This window comes from Coregonus clupeaformis, chromosome 10 (assembly GCF_020615455.1).
Source record: "Coregonus clupeaformis isolate EN_2021a chromosome 10, ASM2061545v1, whole genome shotgun sequence".
In the NCBI taxonomy this organism is placed as follows: Eukaryota; Metazoa; Chordata; class Actinopteri; order Salmoniformes; family Salmonidae; genus Coregonus; species Coregonus clupeaformis.
This window is the reverse complement of record NC_059201.1, coordinates 5764467-5781195: the sequence shown is the minus strand read 5'-3', so window position 1 is coordinate 5781195 and position 16729 is coordinate 5764467. Positions and strand designations below refer to the sequence as shown.

Here is a 16729-nt window from a genome sequence, read left to right as displayed (position 1 = left end):
GTTTCACAAACTTTACCAATAAATGTGAGAACATTTAGATTGCTGTGAAATCGCGGCAGGAATCACACAGTCGGCGGCAGTGTGACAGTATCTCTCTCCCACTCAGAGTACTGTGTGACTGGCTGTGAAGTCTGCTCTCTTTCACCCTATCTTTCTCTCTCTCTCTCTCTCTCCTCTCGTCACACCATCAAGCAGCCGAGTAACGAACTGCTTGAATCCATAAAATATTAATTTAAATTCTGGAGGAGGAAACCTCTACGGCATTGACCCTACACCCTGGGGGGATAGTTCCCACAAAAGTAACTTTGGGGGGCAAGTAGGAGTTTGGCAAATAGCTCCACTGCTGTCTCTTGCTGGCTTTGTGAGGAAGTCGCAGTGCGTTCAGCACTTTGTAAGGTAGCTAGTGGCAGTACATTCCCAGTAGGGAGAATAGCCATAGCCTACAATACATGGCTCTTGGAAGAGGGAGATGTCCCTAGACTAGAGCAGTGTTGCTTTAGTGTTCCCTGTATGTGTGATGTCCTTCAGGACAACCACTAGCTATAAGGAAGCAGGGCTCACAGCTTACAGACCTGTCTCTCTCTTTGAGCTAAACTCAGATGGAGTCATGCTCGTAGGGGGGCAAGCAAACACCCTGCACTTGGGATAGTTTATTGTGTGTGTGTGTGTGTGTGTGTGTGTGTGTGTGTGTACATGTAATTGATCACATCTTTACTAATGCTGCCGAAATTTGCTTTAAAGCAGTATCCAAATCCATCGGATGTAGTGATCACAATATAGTAGCCATATCTAGGAAAACCAAAGTTCCAAAGGCTGGGCCTAATAAATTGTATAAGAGGTCATACAATAAGTTTTGTAGTGATTCCTATGTTGTTGATTTTAAATAATATGTGTTTGTCTGTGGTGTGTAATGAGGAGCAACCAGACGCTGCACTTGACACATTTATGAAATTGCTTATCCCAGTTACTAATCAGCATGCACCCATTAAGAACATGACTGTAAAAAACTGTTAAATCCCCGTGGATTGATGAGGAATTGAAAAATTGTATGGTTGAGAGGGATGAGGCAAAAGGAATGGCTAATAAGTCTGGCTGCACAACCGATTGGCAAACATACTGCAAATTGAGAAATCATATGACTGAACTGAATAAAAAGAAGAAGAAACTACACTATGAAACAAAGATAAATGACATAAATTTTTGGCAAAAAGGCAAACTCGGCTCCATCATTCATTGAATCAGATGACTCATTCATCACAAAATCCACTGATATTGCCAACTACTTTAATGATTTTTTTTCATTGGCAAGATTAGTAAACGTAGGCATGACATGCCAGCAACAAACGCTGACACTACACATCCCAGTATATCTGACCAAATTATGAAAGACAAGCGTTGTAATTTTGAATTCCTTGAAGTGAGTGTGGAAGATGTGAAAAATTATTGTTGTCTGTCAACAATGACCTGGGTCTGACAACTTGGATGGAAAATTACTGAGGATAATAGCAGACGATATTGCCACTCCTATTTGCCTTATCTTCAATTTAAGCCTACTAGAAATGGTGTGCCCTCAGGCCTGGAGGGAAGCAAAAGTAATTCCGCTACCTAGGAATAGTAAAGCCCCCTTTACTGGCTAAAATAGCTGACCAATCAGCCTGTTACCAACCCGTAGTAAACTTTTGGGAAAAAATGGTGTTTGACCAGATACAATGCTGTTTTACAGTAAACAAATTGACAAGACTTTCAGCACACTTATAGGGAAGGACATTCAACAAGCACAGCACTTACACAAATGACTGATGATTGGCTGAGAGAAATTGAGGATAAAAAAGATTGTGGTGGCTATTTTGTTAGACTGCAGTGCGACTTTTGACATTATCGATCATAGTCTGCTGCTGGAAAAACGTATGTGTTATGGCTTTACACCCCCTGCTATATTGTGGATAAAGATTGACCTGTCTAACAGAACACAGAGGGTGTTCTGTAATGGAAGCCTGTCTAGGCACCTTACCTTTTTCAATCTTTACTAACGACAGGCTCTGAGTAAAGCCAGTGTGTCTATGTATGCGGATGACTCAACACTACACGTCAGCTACCACAGCGACTGAAATGACAGCAACACTTAACAAAGCGCTGCAGTTAGTTTCAGAATGGGTGGCAAGGAATAAGTTAGTCCTAAATATTTCAAAAACTAAACGCATTGTATTTGGGACAAATCATTCACTAAACCTCAACTAAATATTGTAATAAATAATGTGGAAATTGAGCAAGTTGAGGTGACTAAACTGCTTGGAGTAACCCTGGATTGTAAACTGTCATCGTTAAAACATATTGAATCAACAGTAGCTAAGATGTGGAGAAGTATGTCCATAATAAAGTGTTACTCTACCTTCTTAACAGCACTATCAACAAGGCAGGTCCTACAGGCTCTAGTTTTGTCGCACCTGGACTACTGTTCAGTCGTGTGGTCAGGTGTCACAAAGAGGGACTTAGGAAAAGTGCAATTGGCTCAGAACAGGGCAGCACGGCTGGCCCTTGGATGTACACAGAGAGCTAACATTAATAATATGCATGTCAATCTCTCCTGGCTCAAAGAGAGATTGACTTCATCACTACTTGTATTTGTGAGAGTTATTGACATGTTGAATGCACCGTACTGTCTGTTTGAACTACTGGCACACAGCTCAGACACCCATGCATACCCCACAAGACATGCCACCAGAGGTCTCTTCACAGTCCCCAAGTCCAGAACAGACTATGGGAGGCGCACAGTACTACATAGAGCCATGACTTCATGGAACTCTATTCCACATCAAGTAACTCATGCAAGCAGTAGAGTTAGATTAAAAAAACAGATAAAAATACACCTTATGGAACAGCGGGGACTGTGAAGCAACACAAACATAGGCACAGACACATGCATACACACACATGATAACATACGCACTATACACACACGCACACATTTTGTGTTGTAGATATGTGGTAGTGGAGTAGGGGCCTGAGGGCACACACTTAATGTGTTGTGAAATCTGTTATGAATGTATTACTGCCTTAATTTTGCTGGTCCCCAGGAAGAGTAGCAGCTGCCTTGGCAGGAACTAATGGGGATCCATAATAAATACGAATACTACCTTTGAACCTCCATCAACCTCTAAGAGTTGATTTCTAGTTAACGCCATTATTAATGCACCTTGGTTGGATGGTTTCTTATTGTACTACCTATGAACTGACTGTATTTCTCCTTCCCTCTACTCCTCCTCCTCCAGATATCTTATTACCCACCTGGGCAGCAGTACCCCAGCACAGGGCAGCAGTACCCCAGCACAGGGCAGCAGTACCCCAGCACAGGGCAGCAGTACCCCAGCACAGGGCAGCAGTACCCCAGCACAGGGCAGCAGTACCCCAGCACAGGGCAGCAGTACCGGCCTGGACCCATGGCTCACCAGGTGGCCTACCCTGCCCAGCAGTCCCAGCCCATGCCCCAGCCCGTGCCCCAGCCCGTGCCCCAGCCCACACAGCAGTCTGGTCAGTACCTCTACAATACCATCTTTCTCAATGAAAGATTAGTCTGTCTATAAAATGTGCAGTTTTGTCACACAACACAATGCCACAGATGTCTCAAGTTTTGAAGGAGTGTGCAATTGGCATGCTGACTGCAGGAATGTCCACCAGAGCTGTTGCCAGATAATTTAATGTTCATTTCTCTACCATAAGCCGCCTCCAACGTTGTTTTAGAGAATTTGGCAGTACATCCAACCGGCCAACCGAGAAATGCTTACAAACAGGGATTTAAACCAATTTGTACACATAATTTGAGAGAAATAAGCTTTTTGTGCATATCGAAAATGTCTGGTATATTTTATTTCAGCTCATGAAACATGGGACCAACACTTTACATGTTGCCTTTATATTTTGGGTCAGTGTAATTACATCTGACCACGTCCTTGTTCACATAACACCAATTTCCATGAAACCTCTGAAATCTACTTGGATGGGGGTACATAATACACTCCCTGCGTCTCGTAACGGTCCGTTCAGCCCTTTTCGAGAACCCCCCCAAAAAAAAGAATTTGACATGCTAATGACCAAGGCCAACTAAATTTCTACACTACAGATTCAAATGAGGCTACACTCACAGTTGCGTGAGAATCTGACTTACATCTGTAGTGTGTTGGTGAAAAGTAAGCAGGACCGGTGAAAGCCAGGATTCCTGGAAACGGTGTATTTCACTGTGTATATTTGCTGAATGAACATTCATCAACAGTGTGTTGCGTTTCGAGTACAGAGACCTTCAAGCCATAGATGACCAAAGTGCTGATTACCTGATTTGGCAACATTGCATACACTGTGTACAGTAGCAGTTCACCCACCCAGTCAACATGACCCTTGCTGTATCAACAGAAACAACGCCAACAAGGCACTAAAATAACAAGGATCAAGGTTAGCTAAATAATGGTTGCCAGGAATAAATTGCTATTTTAGTCACCACATTGTATAGTTGGCGAGAGCAGTACTGATGCAATGAGTCCTGAAAAGTTACCATGATTATACACGTACGACCCTGAGCATTCAGACGGCAACAAGCCTACCCCCAGCCGGACGGTCGTGTTCACCTTTCTCAGCCTCACCCCCAGATAGGCCCATGTTCTTCCATGGCTTTAGGTCTACATCCATTTATTTGTAGACGTCATGTTCATGTTAACACAGGCTATGTTGACATTCCGTTGTTTCTATTGATATGTCCCTACATGCATCATTTAAATATGTAGCTTAGTGTTTATAGTGTGGTCGGTAGTTTTTAGCTTACAGTTCATCGTGTTCATACTGTATGTGGATTTGTGTACATTCTGCGTCTGTATATCCTGTTTATCATCTGTCTGTATATCCTGGTTATCGTCTGTCTGTATATCCTGGTTATCGTCTGTATATCCTGGTTATTATCTGTCTGTATATCCTGTTTATCGTCTGTATATCCTGGTTATTATCTGTCTGTATATCCTGGTTATCATCTGTCTGTATATCCTGGTTATCATCTGTCTGTATATCCTGGTTATCACCTGTCTGTATATCCTGGTTATCATCTGTCTGTATATCCTGGTTATCATCTGTCTGTATATCCTGGTTATCATCTGTCTGTATATCCTGGTTATCATCTGTCTGTATATCCTGGTTATCGTCTGTCTGTATATCCTGGTTATCGTCTGTCTGTATATCCTGGTTATCGTCTGTCTGTATATTCTGGTTATCGTCTGTCTGTATATCCTGGTTATCGTCTGTCTGTATATCCTGTTTATCATCTGTCTGTATATCCTGGTTATCGTCTGTCTGTATATCCTGTTTATCATCTGTCTGTATATCCTGGTTATCATCTGTCTGTATATCCTGGTTATCGTCTGTATATCCTGGTTATCATCTGTCTGTATATCCTGTTTATTGTGGCAGCTCCATTTCACTGAGTCAAATTCCTGTACTTGTATTTGGCGTGTAAGGGTGATTCTGACATGTGCCGTGGTCGTCACCAGTAGGTCCAGGGTTGATAGGAGTGCAGCATACCCAGAATACACACACACACACACACACACACACACACACACACACACACAGATACACACACACACACACACACACACTTGTGTTAACATGACCATGTCCTCCATGACCAGCAGGTCTCCAGACCATGATGCCCAACCAGCAGCCCCAGTACCAGGGGATGATAGGAGTACCCCAGCAGCCCCAGAACCAGGGGATGATAGGAGTACCCCAGCAGCCCCAGAACCAGGGGATGATAGGAGTACCCCAGCAGCCCCAGAACCAGGGGATGATAGGAGTACCCCAGCAGCCCCAGAACCAGGCTCTCCTCACCTCCCAGAGGCAGGGACAGATAACGACCATGATGGTCCAGTACCCACAGTTGCCCTCATATCAGGTACAGTAAAGGTTGTATGTGTGTTAATGTGATTTGTTATATCTTTCTATGCATTTCGGAGTTCCTCAATGCTCAGTTCTTGGACCACAACTGTTCTTATGTAAAAGTAACTAGTGGGATGTAACTGGTGAGATCTGAACCCGGGTCTTTTGCTCGGGAAACCAGCAGTTAGACCAAGAGGATATTCCCTCTTGGGTGACACTGATTTATAAGTGGCAATTCACCTTGGCTACATGTTTAATGTGTCTTGTCTCCTAGCAGGTCCCTGTGGCCAGTGACCCTCAACAGGTGATCCAGCACCAGCAGCAGTACCAACAGCAGGTCATGGTGCCAGTCAGCCAGTCTCTGCAGACTGTCCAGGGACCCATGCCTGTATACTACAGCGTCATCACCCCCACACAACAGAACAGCACAAGGTAGATGCATAAAATATGACTTTTATATAGCGTGCTTTGAACAGGTGCTGGAAATTGTATGGGGAGAACTCCACTACTCCCAACATATTGCACACCTGGGGGATGCCACCGCAGACATGTTGAGCTAGAACCCAGATACCTTGTTCTAAACAAGTATAAGTGACAATCTCACTTCTAGAATAACAAAAATAAAGTATGCTTAAAAAGCAAGCATTACAGTTGAAGTTGTTTAACACTATCTGTAACAAGACGTGTTCTACTGGTGTCTCTATCTGTAACAAGACCAAGACGTGTTCTACTGGTGTCTCTATCTGTAACAAGACGTGTTCTACTGGTGTCTCTATCTGTAACAAGACCAAGACGTGTTCTACTGGTGTCTCTATCTGTAACAAGACCAAGACGTGTTCTACTGGTGTCTCTATCTGTAACAAGACGTGTTCTACTGGTGTCTCTATCTGTAACAAGACGTGTTCTACTGGTGTCTCTATCTGTAACAAGACGTGTTCTACTGGTGTCTCTATCTGTAACAAGACGTGTTCTACTGGTGTCTCTATCTGTAACAAGACGTGTTCTACTGGTGTCTCTATCTGTAACAAGACGTGTTCTACTGGTGTCTCTATCTGTAACAAGACGTGTTCTACTGGTGTCTCTGTCTGTAACAAGACGTGTTCTACTGGTGTCTCTATCTGTAACAAGACCAAGACGTGTTCTACTGGTGTCTCTATCTGTAACAAGACGTGTTCTACTGGTGTCTCTATCTGTAACAAGACCAAGACGTGTTCTACTGGTGTCTCTATCTGTAACAAGACCAAGACGTGTTCTATTGGTGTCTCTATCTGTAACAAGACGTGTTCTACTGGTGTCTCTATCTGTAACAAGACCAAGACGTGTTCTACTGGTGTCTCTATCTGTAACAAGATCAAGACGTGTTCTACTGGTGTCTCTATCGGTAACAAGACGTGTTCTACTGGTGTCTCTATCTGTAACAAGACCAAGACGTGTTCTACTGGTGTCTCTATCTGTAACAAGACCAAGACGTGTTCTACTGGTGTCTCTATCTGTAACAAGACGTGTTCTACTGGTGTCTCTATCTGTAACAAGACGTGTTCTACTGGTGTCTCTATCTGTAACAAGACCAAGACGTGTTCTACTGGTGTCTCTATCTGTAACAAGACCAAGACGTGTTCTACTGGTGTCTCTATCTGTAACAAGACCAAGACGTGTTCTACTGGTGTCTCTATCTGTAACAAGACGTGTTCTACTGGTGTCTCTATCTGTAACAAGTTCTCCTGCTAACCGCTTGGCTAAGCACTAATTGTAAGACTCTGGGAAACTGAGCTGTAAATGAAATTAAAAACGATTGAATAGGATAGAAACTCACATGACTGGGATCAATAAGCAACCTATTTAACACTCCTTTGACACCCACACACACACACACTGCTTTCACATTCCTTCTACACAAAATATTTGCATTGTAATTTAAGCCTAGCAGCTTGTTGACGTGATACGCCTACCGTCTGTGGATGTGGATGACTGCCAAGTGCTTAGTGTTTGTGTCGCTGAGTGTTTCTCTGTGGGTTTGTGTGTGTTTCTCTCCCAGTCCGTCAGTGGGGTACCTGCAGCCCAGCTCAGAGCAGTACCAGATGAGCCCGTCTACTTCTCCCTGCAACCCTCCGCAGATGCAGCAGCAATATTCAGGTGAGAGTTCATCTGGTCTGCGATGAACCAGAAAGACCACACAGGTTTTCTGACTTTGTTGAATATACCAATCAGGTGAGAGTTAATCTGGTTCTGAGCTCTTAACTTTATTGATGAGGTTTCATCAACAAAGTTGGCCCTGTGTTGTAGCCCTTACGATGAAGGGGTCATTTTAAAGTGTAACCTTTGCCCTACAATGCTTTAACTGTGTGTGTCTGTGTGTGTGGTGCTACAGGAGTGCCTCCCCCAGGTCCCGGGGTGATGGTCATGCAGCTTAGCATCCCCAACGGACCCCAGCCTACCCAGAACCCTCCTCTGGTACAGTGGAACCCCTGCAAGTACTACCGCCTAGAGCAGAGACCCAGCAAGCCTGGAGATCTCTACAAACCTGACAATGCACAACAGGTAATATATACAGCACTACTATAATACTACTATACAGTACTACAACAGATACTATATACAGCACTACTATAATACTACCATACAGTACTACAACAGATACTGTATACAGCATTACTGTACTTCCTGTATACTCTATACCACTCCCTCACATACAGTATCCAGTGGACTACTCCTATGGAGGATAGCGTAGGATTCTCCTATGCTGACATTACATTTTAAATGAAAAAAGGCTAAATTGTGATATTTGTTTACTATCTGTATTGTGAACTACAGTACATCTCATCCTCTCTTTCCCCTATCCATCTCCTCCCCTCTCTCCCTCCCCCCCCCACTCCAGACCAGTATACAGATGCAGGGCAGTCCCCTGGCCTCCCCCACCCAGTCTCCCACCCCCTCCCCATCAGGCGGTGTGAGCAGTGTCTGTCCAGGCCTCGGCCCTCTGCCCCTACTGTCACAGTTCGCCCGGCCCGGACCAGGGCCCGCACAAGGTAACAACACACGGAGACAGACAGACAGATGAAACACCGTAACACTTACCATACACACACCGCATGCACGCATACAAAGACACACACACACACACAAGTGGCCTCCCGAGTGGCGCCGCGGTCTAAAGGCATCGCAGTGCTGAGGGTGACGCACAATCTGCCCAACGCCGTCCTGGGGGGCTTTCCTTGGCTCGCCACGCTCAAGCGACTCCTTGTGGCGTGCCTGGCGCCTGCAAGCTGACTTTGGTCATCAGTCGAACAGTGTTTCCTGGGCTTCCGGGTTAAGCGAGCAGTGTGTTAAGAAGCAGCGTGGCTTCGGCGGGTCATGTTTTGCAGGACGCATGTCTCGACCTCCGCCTCTCCCAAGCCCATTGGGGAGTTGCAGCAATAAGACAAGATCGTAACTACCAATTGGATATCACGAAATAAGGGGAGAAGATATATATTTATTAAAGACACACACAGCAGACGTAACACCAGTCCTGCTGATCTACTGCACCGGTTTGACATGTCAGGACTAAAATATGTGCACATGCCACCACACTGACACACTGACCAAATTTCACTGTGAGCCTGTAGCTTTCACATTCACAAATACACACACACACACACACACACACAGGCACACACACACACACACACACACACACACACACACACACACACACACAGGCACACACACACACACACAGGCACACACACACAGGCACACACACACACACACACACACACACACACACACACACACACACAGGCACACACACCGATTTGACTACGGTGAGCCTCTATTATTCCAGCTGTGGTCATGTGATATGAATCCTGGCCTACCCCAGGTTCTTGCTCTTTCATTTTACATTTACATTTTAGTCATTTAGCAGACGCTCTTATCCAGAGCCACTTACAGTTAGTGAGTGCATACATTTTTCATACTGGCCCCCCGTGGGAATCGAACCCACAACCCTGGCGTTGCACACGCCATGCTCTACCAACTGAGCTACAGGAGGCCCAACTTCCACAGTGACTCTTCACCCAGTAACCCCTTCACCCAGTAACCCCTTCACCCAGTAACCCCTTCACCCAGTAACCCCTTCACCCAGTAACCCCTTCACCCAGTAACCCCTTCACACAGTAACCCCTTCACCCAGTAACCCCTTCACCCAGTAACCCCTTCACCCAGTAACCCCTTCACCCAGTAACCCCTTCACCCAGTAACCCCTTCACCCAGTAACCCCTTCACCCAGTAACCCCTTCACCCAGTAACCCCTTCACCCAGTAACCCCTTCACCCAGTAACCCCTTCACACAGTAACCCCTTCACCCAGTAACCCCTTCACACAGTAACCCCTTCACCCAGTAACCCCTTCATGATCTGTCCGTGTTGTCTTTGGCCAGCCACCAGCAGGCCCTGAGAACCTGACCTTACTCACCTTACCCACATGGCTGATCAGGCCCGCACACGCACACACACACACACACACACACACACAGGTCACGCCTGCTTGCCTACACTAACCGGCCCTTTCACCTACACATCTATCCTCATACACCTGACTAGGGTTGCAGAGGGAGGGAGGGTAAATTACTGGAAACCTTCTAACTTCACACATTTTTGTAGCTTTCAAGTTTTTGGGGGGAATTTTATGAGATGATACGACATCTAGTGGACTTTTTGGGTACTTCAGATTATCACAGGTGTCTGTAATTATCTCTGGCCCTCTGTGTCGCCTTATCGCATGTAAAATACTGTGTATATACAATAATGAAATAAGAAGGGCTACTTACACAGTGTTGGGAAGGGATCACAGCAGTGATTTGAATGAGGGTATGAGGCATGAGTTGAGGTGTTCAGAGGCTTGACTTCATTGCAGGACAGGGGTTGAGGTGTTCAGAGGCTTCAGTGCAGGACAGGCTCATCGTGGATGGTGTTGCAGAGCAGCTCAACTCCTTCACTGAGGACAGCACAGGATCTGACTGAGAAGACAAAAAGAATATCAAAACACTGTTAGTCCAAGCAAGGATTGTTGATGAATGTGATTGACTTTGTGTACAGTAATGAGAGAAAATGTACAGGGCTACCCACATGCTTGGAGAGGAAAGATGCAGTGCGCCAGTGGATGAGAGCGCACATTAGACATGGCTTCAGTTCATTTCAGGAGCGCGTTGACACTGGTAGTGGAGCAGAGTGTTAATCCCCTCTTCATCAGGGAACAGGAAGGGACTTAGCGCTAAATACAAATAGCAGATACATTCCATTCCATCGATAGCCTAGGCCTTGGTGTGTGGAGAAACACATATTGTACAATATGAGGAGGAAATTATAGTCCTAAAAAAGCTTTCCAGTTTCACTGACTCACCCAAAGATGCGCAGCTCACTCGCCGGAGATGGCCGATGCGCTCATGCCAAATGCCTATCTGTATTTGGAAGTTGATCAAATATTTTGGTAGCCTACAGTCAGATTAGTCTTTTCTTTTCAGCAGGAGCAAAAAGATTTGATTGGTCGGAAGACTTCCTCCGGAAGTCGTCATAATTACCATGTACAGTGCATTTGGAAAGTATTCAGACCCCTTGACTTTTTCCACATTTTGTTACGTTACAGCCTTATTCTAAAATGGATGAAATAGTTTTTTTCTCCTCATCAATCTACACACAATACCCCATAATGACAAAACAAAAACAGGTTTTTAGAAATAAAAAATAAAAAAATAAAAACTGAAATTACATCTTCTCTGCAGATCCTCTCAAGCTCTGTCAGGTTGGATGGGGAGCGTCGCTGCACGTCTATTGTCAGGTCTCTCCAGAGAGGTTCGATCGGGCTCAAGTCCGGGCTCTGGCTGGGCCACTCAAGGACATTCAGAGACTTGTCCCGAAGCCACTCCTGCGTTGTCTTGGCTGTGTGCTTAGGGTCGTTGTCCTGTTGGAATGTGAATCTTCGCCCCAGTCTAAGGTCCTGAGCGCTCTGGAGCAGGTTTTCATCAAGGTTCTCTCTGTACTTTGCTCCATTCATCTTTCCTTCGATCCTGACTAGTCTCCCAGTCCCTGCCGCTGAAAAACATCCCCACAGCATGATGCTGCCACCACCATGCTTCACCATATGGATGGTGCCAGGTTTCCTCCAGACGTGACACTTGGCATTCAGGCCAAAGAGTTCAATCTTGGTTTCATCAGACCAGAGAATCTTGTCTCTCATGGTCTGAGAGTCCTTTAGGTACCTTTTGGCAAACTCCAAGCAGGCTGTCATGTGCCTTTTACTGAGGAGTGGCTTCCGTCTGGCCACTCTATAATAAAGGCCTGATTGGTGGAGTGCTGCAGAGATGGCCAGAGTGACCATCGGGTTCTTGGTCACCTCCCTGACCAAGGCCCTTCTCCCCCGATTGCTCAGTTTGGCCGGGCGGCCAGCTCTAGGAAGAGTCTTGGTGGTTCCAAACTTCTTCCATTTAAGAATGATGGAGGCCACTGTGTTCTTGGGGACCTTCAATGCTGCAGAAATGTTTTGGTACACTTCCCCAGATCTGTGCCACGACACAATCCTGTCTCGGAGCTCTACGGACAATTCCTTCGACCTCATGACTTTTTGCTCTGACATGCACTGTCAACTGTGGGACCTTATATAGACAGGTGTGTGCCTTTCCAAATCATGTCCAATCAATTGAATTTACCACAGGTGGATTCCAATCAAGTTGTAGAAACATCTCAAGGATGATCAATGGAAACATGATGCATCTGAGCTCAATTTCGAGTCTCATAGCAAAGGGTCTGATTACTTATGTAAATAAAGTATTTCACAGTTTTTTTTGTTTTTTTTAATAATTTTGCTAACATTTCAAAAAACCTGTTTTCGCTTTGTCATTATGGGGTATTGTGTGTAGATTGATGACACATGTATTTTATTTAATCAATTTTAGAATAAGGCTGTAACGTAACAAAATGTGGAAAAAGGGAAGGGGTCTGAATACTTTTCGAATGCACTGTAGGTCTATGGAAGGGTGTGAGAACCATGAGCCTCCTAGGTTTTGAATTGATGTCAATGTAGCTAGAGGAGTACAGGGCGGAAGCTAGCTGTCCTCCGGCTACACCATGGTACTGCCCTACAGAGTGCTGTTGAGGCTACTGTAGACCTTCATTGCAAAACAGTGTGTTTTAATCAGGTATTTGGTGACGTGAATATATTTAGTATAGTTATATAAAAATGATAATTGTTTGTATTATTCACTGAGTAGAATGGTCCTCCCCTTCCTGTTCTTAGGAGCCACCACTGACACACACAGGTTTTACTACGATTTGCCTCTGTTATTCCTGGCATTGCGATATGAGTCTTCCAAAGTGTCTCTTCACCCAGTAACCCCTTCACCCAGTAACCCCTTCATGATCTGTCCGTGTTGTCTTTGGCCAGCCACCAGCAGGCCCTGAGAACCTAACCCTACTCACCTTACTCACATGGCTGATCAGGCCCACGCACACACACACACACACACACTGTCACGCCACCTCGCCTAGCTTGCCCTTTCACCTACACATCTATCCTCACACACTGCCTCAGCTCACCGTTTACACTCTGCACAGACACACACACACACACACACACAGTTATCCTGTCCTTTCACCTACACATCTGTCCTCACACACTGCCTCAGCTAACCCTTTAAACCCACATTCACCTTTTTGATTCTGGCTCACACATATTTCTATGATATTTCAGTTTGTGTCCTGTCCCGTGTGTGTGCAGGTGACGGGTGCTACTCTCTGTTGGGCCAGCCTCTCCATTATAGCCTCTGTCCCTCTCCTCTCATCCACAGCCAGACAAATTACAGCTCACATCAGGTACTATCTCTCTCTCCATCCATCCCTCCCTCCCTCCCTCCCTCCCTCCCTCCCTCTCCTCCCTCCCTCCCTCCCTCCCTCCCTCCCTCCCTCCCTCCCTCCCTCCCTCCCTCCCTCCATCCCTTCTCACCCTCCTTGAAGCTCACTGCAGCTACCGTCCCTCCCTCCCTCCCTCCCTCCCACCTCTCTGTTCCGGCCCTCCCTCCCTCCCTCCCTCCTCCCTCCCTCCCTCCCTCCCTCCCTCCCTCCCTCCCTCCCTCCCTCCCTCCCACCTCTCTGTTCCGTCCCTCCCTCCCTCCCTCCCACCTCTCTGTTCCCTCCCTCCCTCCCTCCCTCCCTCCCTCCCTCCCTCCCTCCCTCCTCCCTCCCTCCCTCCCTCCCTCCCTCCCTCCCTCCCTCCCTCCCACCTCTCTGTTCCGTCCCTCCCTCCCTCCCACCTCTCTGTTCCCTCCCTCCCTCCCTCCCTCCCTCCCTCCCTCCCTCCCTCCCTCCCACCTCTCTGTTCCGTCCCTCCCTCCCTCCCTCCCACCTCTCTGTTCGGCCCTCCCATCCCTCCCTCCCTCCTTCCCTCCCTCCCACCTCTCTGTTCCCTCCCTCCCTCCCTCCCACCTCTCTGTTCCGTCCCTCCCTCCCTCCCTCCCACCTCTCTGTTCCGGCCCTCCCATCCCTCCCTCCCTCCTTCCCTCCCTCCCACCTCTCTGTTCCGTCCCTCCCTCCCTCCCTCCCTCCCACCTCTCTGTTCCGGCCCTCCCATCCCTCCCTCCCTCCTTCCCTCCCTCCCACCTCTCTGTTCCCTCCCTCCCTCCTTCCCTCCCTCCCACCTCTCTGTTCCCTCCCTCCCTCCCTCTGTTCCGGCCCTCCCCGCCCCTTCAAGTGTAGCATGTCTACTAGCCTATAACCTGCTTGACCCTGGTGCTGTTGGTGCGTTTCAGAGCCAAGTGGGAATGAAGCATGGGGCGAGAGGGAAGAGGCCGACAATGAAGTCTCAATCTACAGACCTGGGCACCACTGACGTAGGTAAGACAACAGATAGACTTCTCCATTACGGTGCATATGCTGTATATACACTATCTTATACTTCCATCCAGATGACCTCAAGGTTTGGGCCTCTCTCCGATTCAGTACACTTGACTTGCGTCCCACACACACACACAAATGCTTGATTTTTATTTTACCAGGCAGGTCAATTAATAATACATTTTTATTTACGATGACTGACTGGATTCATACAGTTATTGTATGGAAGTTGTATTAGCGTCTGTCTGACCTCTCTCTTCCCTGTCTCCAGTGGTGAGTCGGGTGCTGGAGGTGACAGATCTCCCAGAGGGCATCAGTCGCCCTGAGGCTGAGAAGCTCTTCAACCAGCTGTCAATGTGCGGTGCGAAGATCCAGTGGCTCAAGGACCCGGTGGCGGGGGGCCGTGGAGGCTACGGTGGCCCAGGAGGGCATCACGGTCCTGGGATGGGGTCTGGAGGGGGGAAGGGGAAGGATGACCCGGCTCACCTCTACACGGTGGTGGCTGTGTTCCCTTCCACCATGGCTGCACAGAGTGCTTCCTTCAAACTCAACAACAGTGGGGCCAGCCTCTTCAAACTGAGGGCCGCCAAAAAGAACTATGACCTAAGAGTCCTGGAGAGGGCCAGCTCCCAGTGAAGAGAAAGAGAGGGGGACGAAAGAGAAGAGACTTCTGAAAAGGAGGAGTGGAAAGGAGTTGGACTGAGGGGACTGAACCGTTTTTGGGACAGACAGGGGAAGGTGGGACAAGACTTCACACGTTAAGTGGAACAGGTGAACACACAACACAAACGGAGAGGATGGTGTTTGCAAAATATGAAATTTATTTTTTCATTTTCAATTGTTTTGTTTTATATTATTGATACCTGAAGAGCACATAAGATACGTGAGCATGTGGATCACTGTTGCTGTGTATTTGTGCTTACACACACGTCCGTGCACGAACAGGCAACAGGGTCACTTAGCAGACCTGAACACACTGAACAGTCAACCTCAGTCCATCCTTCCCCTCCGCCCGCTGCTCTCCTCCAGCCTTCCTCCTCTTCTGTCTATACTCTCTCTCGCTCTCTCTCTCTCTCGCTCTCTCGCTCTCTCCTCTCTCTCCTGTCTCTCTCTCTCTCTCTCTCTCTCTCTCTCTCTCTCTCTCTCTCTCTCTCTCTCCTCTCTCTCTCTCTCTCTCTCTCTCTCTCTCCTGTCTCTCTCTCGCTCTCTCTCTCTCTCTCTCCTGTCTCTCTCTCTCTCTCTATCTCTCTCTCTATCTCTCTCTTTCTTCTTTCTTCTTTCTCTCTTACCCCATCTCTTACTATTTAGCCAATTGTCTCATACTCTGTCATACTCTCGCTCTCTCTGCACATTCTCTCACTGCTCTCTCCTCTTGCTTTATGTTGGCCTTATACTGCTGTTGTGGGTTTCTGTATAGCGCTGTTTTTCTCAGAAGAGTATTGTTCTTTTTTGGTTCTATATATCTTTATATAAGTGATGTAAGGAATTAAATTAATTATATATTCAGTAACTTTTTCAGTGGATAAGTTTACCCCGTTCTACCCTACCTCACCAGCCCAACATACCCCCTTCTCCCCTACCTCACCAGCCCAACATACCCCCTTCTCCCCTACCTCACCAGCCCAACTTACCCCCTTCTCCCCTACCTCACCAGCCCAACATACCCCCTTCTCTCCTACCTCACCAGCCCAACATACCCCCTTCTCCCCGACCTCACCAGCCCAACTTACCCCCTTCTCCCCGACCTCACCAGCCCAACTTACCCCCTTCTCTCCTACCTCACCAGCCCAACTTACCCCCTTCTCTCCTACCTCACCAGCCCAACTTACCCCCTTCTCCCCTACCTCACCAGCCCAACATACCCCCTTCTCTCCTACCTCACCAGCCCAACATACCCCCTTCTCCCCTACCTCACCAGCCCAACATACCCCCCTTCTCCCCTACCTCACCAGCCC

General features: G+C 47.2%; 1 protein-coding gene across 12 annotated transcripts in view; it reads left to right on the top strand.

The window, feature by feature from the left end:
* The window catches only part of LOC121574785 (R3H domain-containing protein 2-like), a 91695-nt gene extending 75797 nt beyond the window's left edge, over nt 1-15898 (top strand). For 6 of the 12 annotated variants that reach the window (XM_045222814.1, XM_045222813.1, XM_045222819.1 and 3 more), the window contains 9 exons: nt 3270-3528; nt 5667-5929; nt 6188-6345; nt 7949-8046; nt 8282-8451; nt 8789-8939; nt 13663-13757; nt 14690-14774; nt 15046-15898. In XM_045222814.1, coding sequence (XP_045078749.1) covers nt 3270-3528; nt 5667-5929; nt 6188-6345; nt 7949-8046; nt 8282-8451; nt 8789-8939; nt 13663-13757; nt 14690-14774; nt 15046-15410 — 1644 coding nt within the window. In that variant the 3' untranslated portion in view covers nt 15411-15898. The remainder of the gene's footprint in view (nt 1-3269; nt 3529-5666; nt 5930-6187; nt 6346-7948; nt 8047-8281; nt 8452-8788; nt 8940-13662; nt 13758-14689; nt 14775-15045) is intronic. The other 6 variants (XM_045222815.1, XM_045222823.1, XM_045222822.1 and 3 more) reach the window with 3 other exon arrangements.
* The last annotated feature ends 831 nt before the right edge of the window (nt 15899-16729 follow it).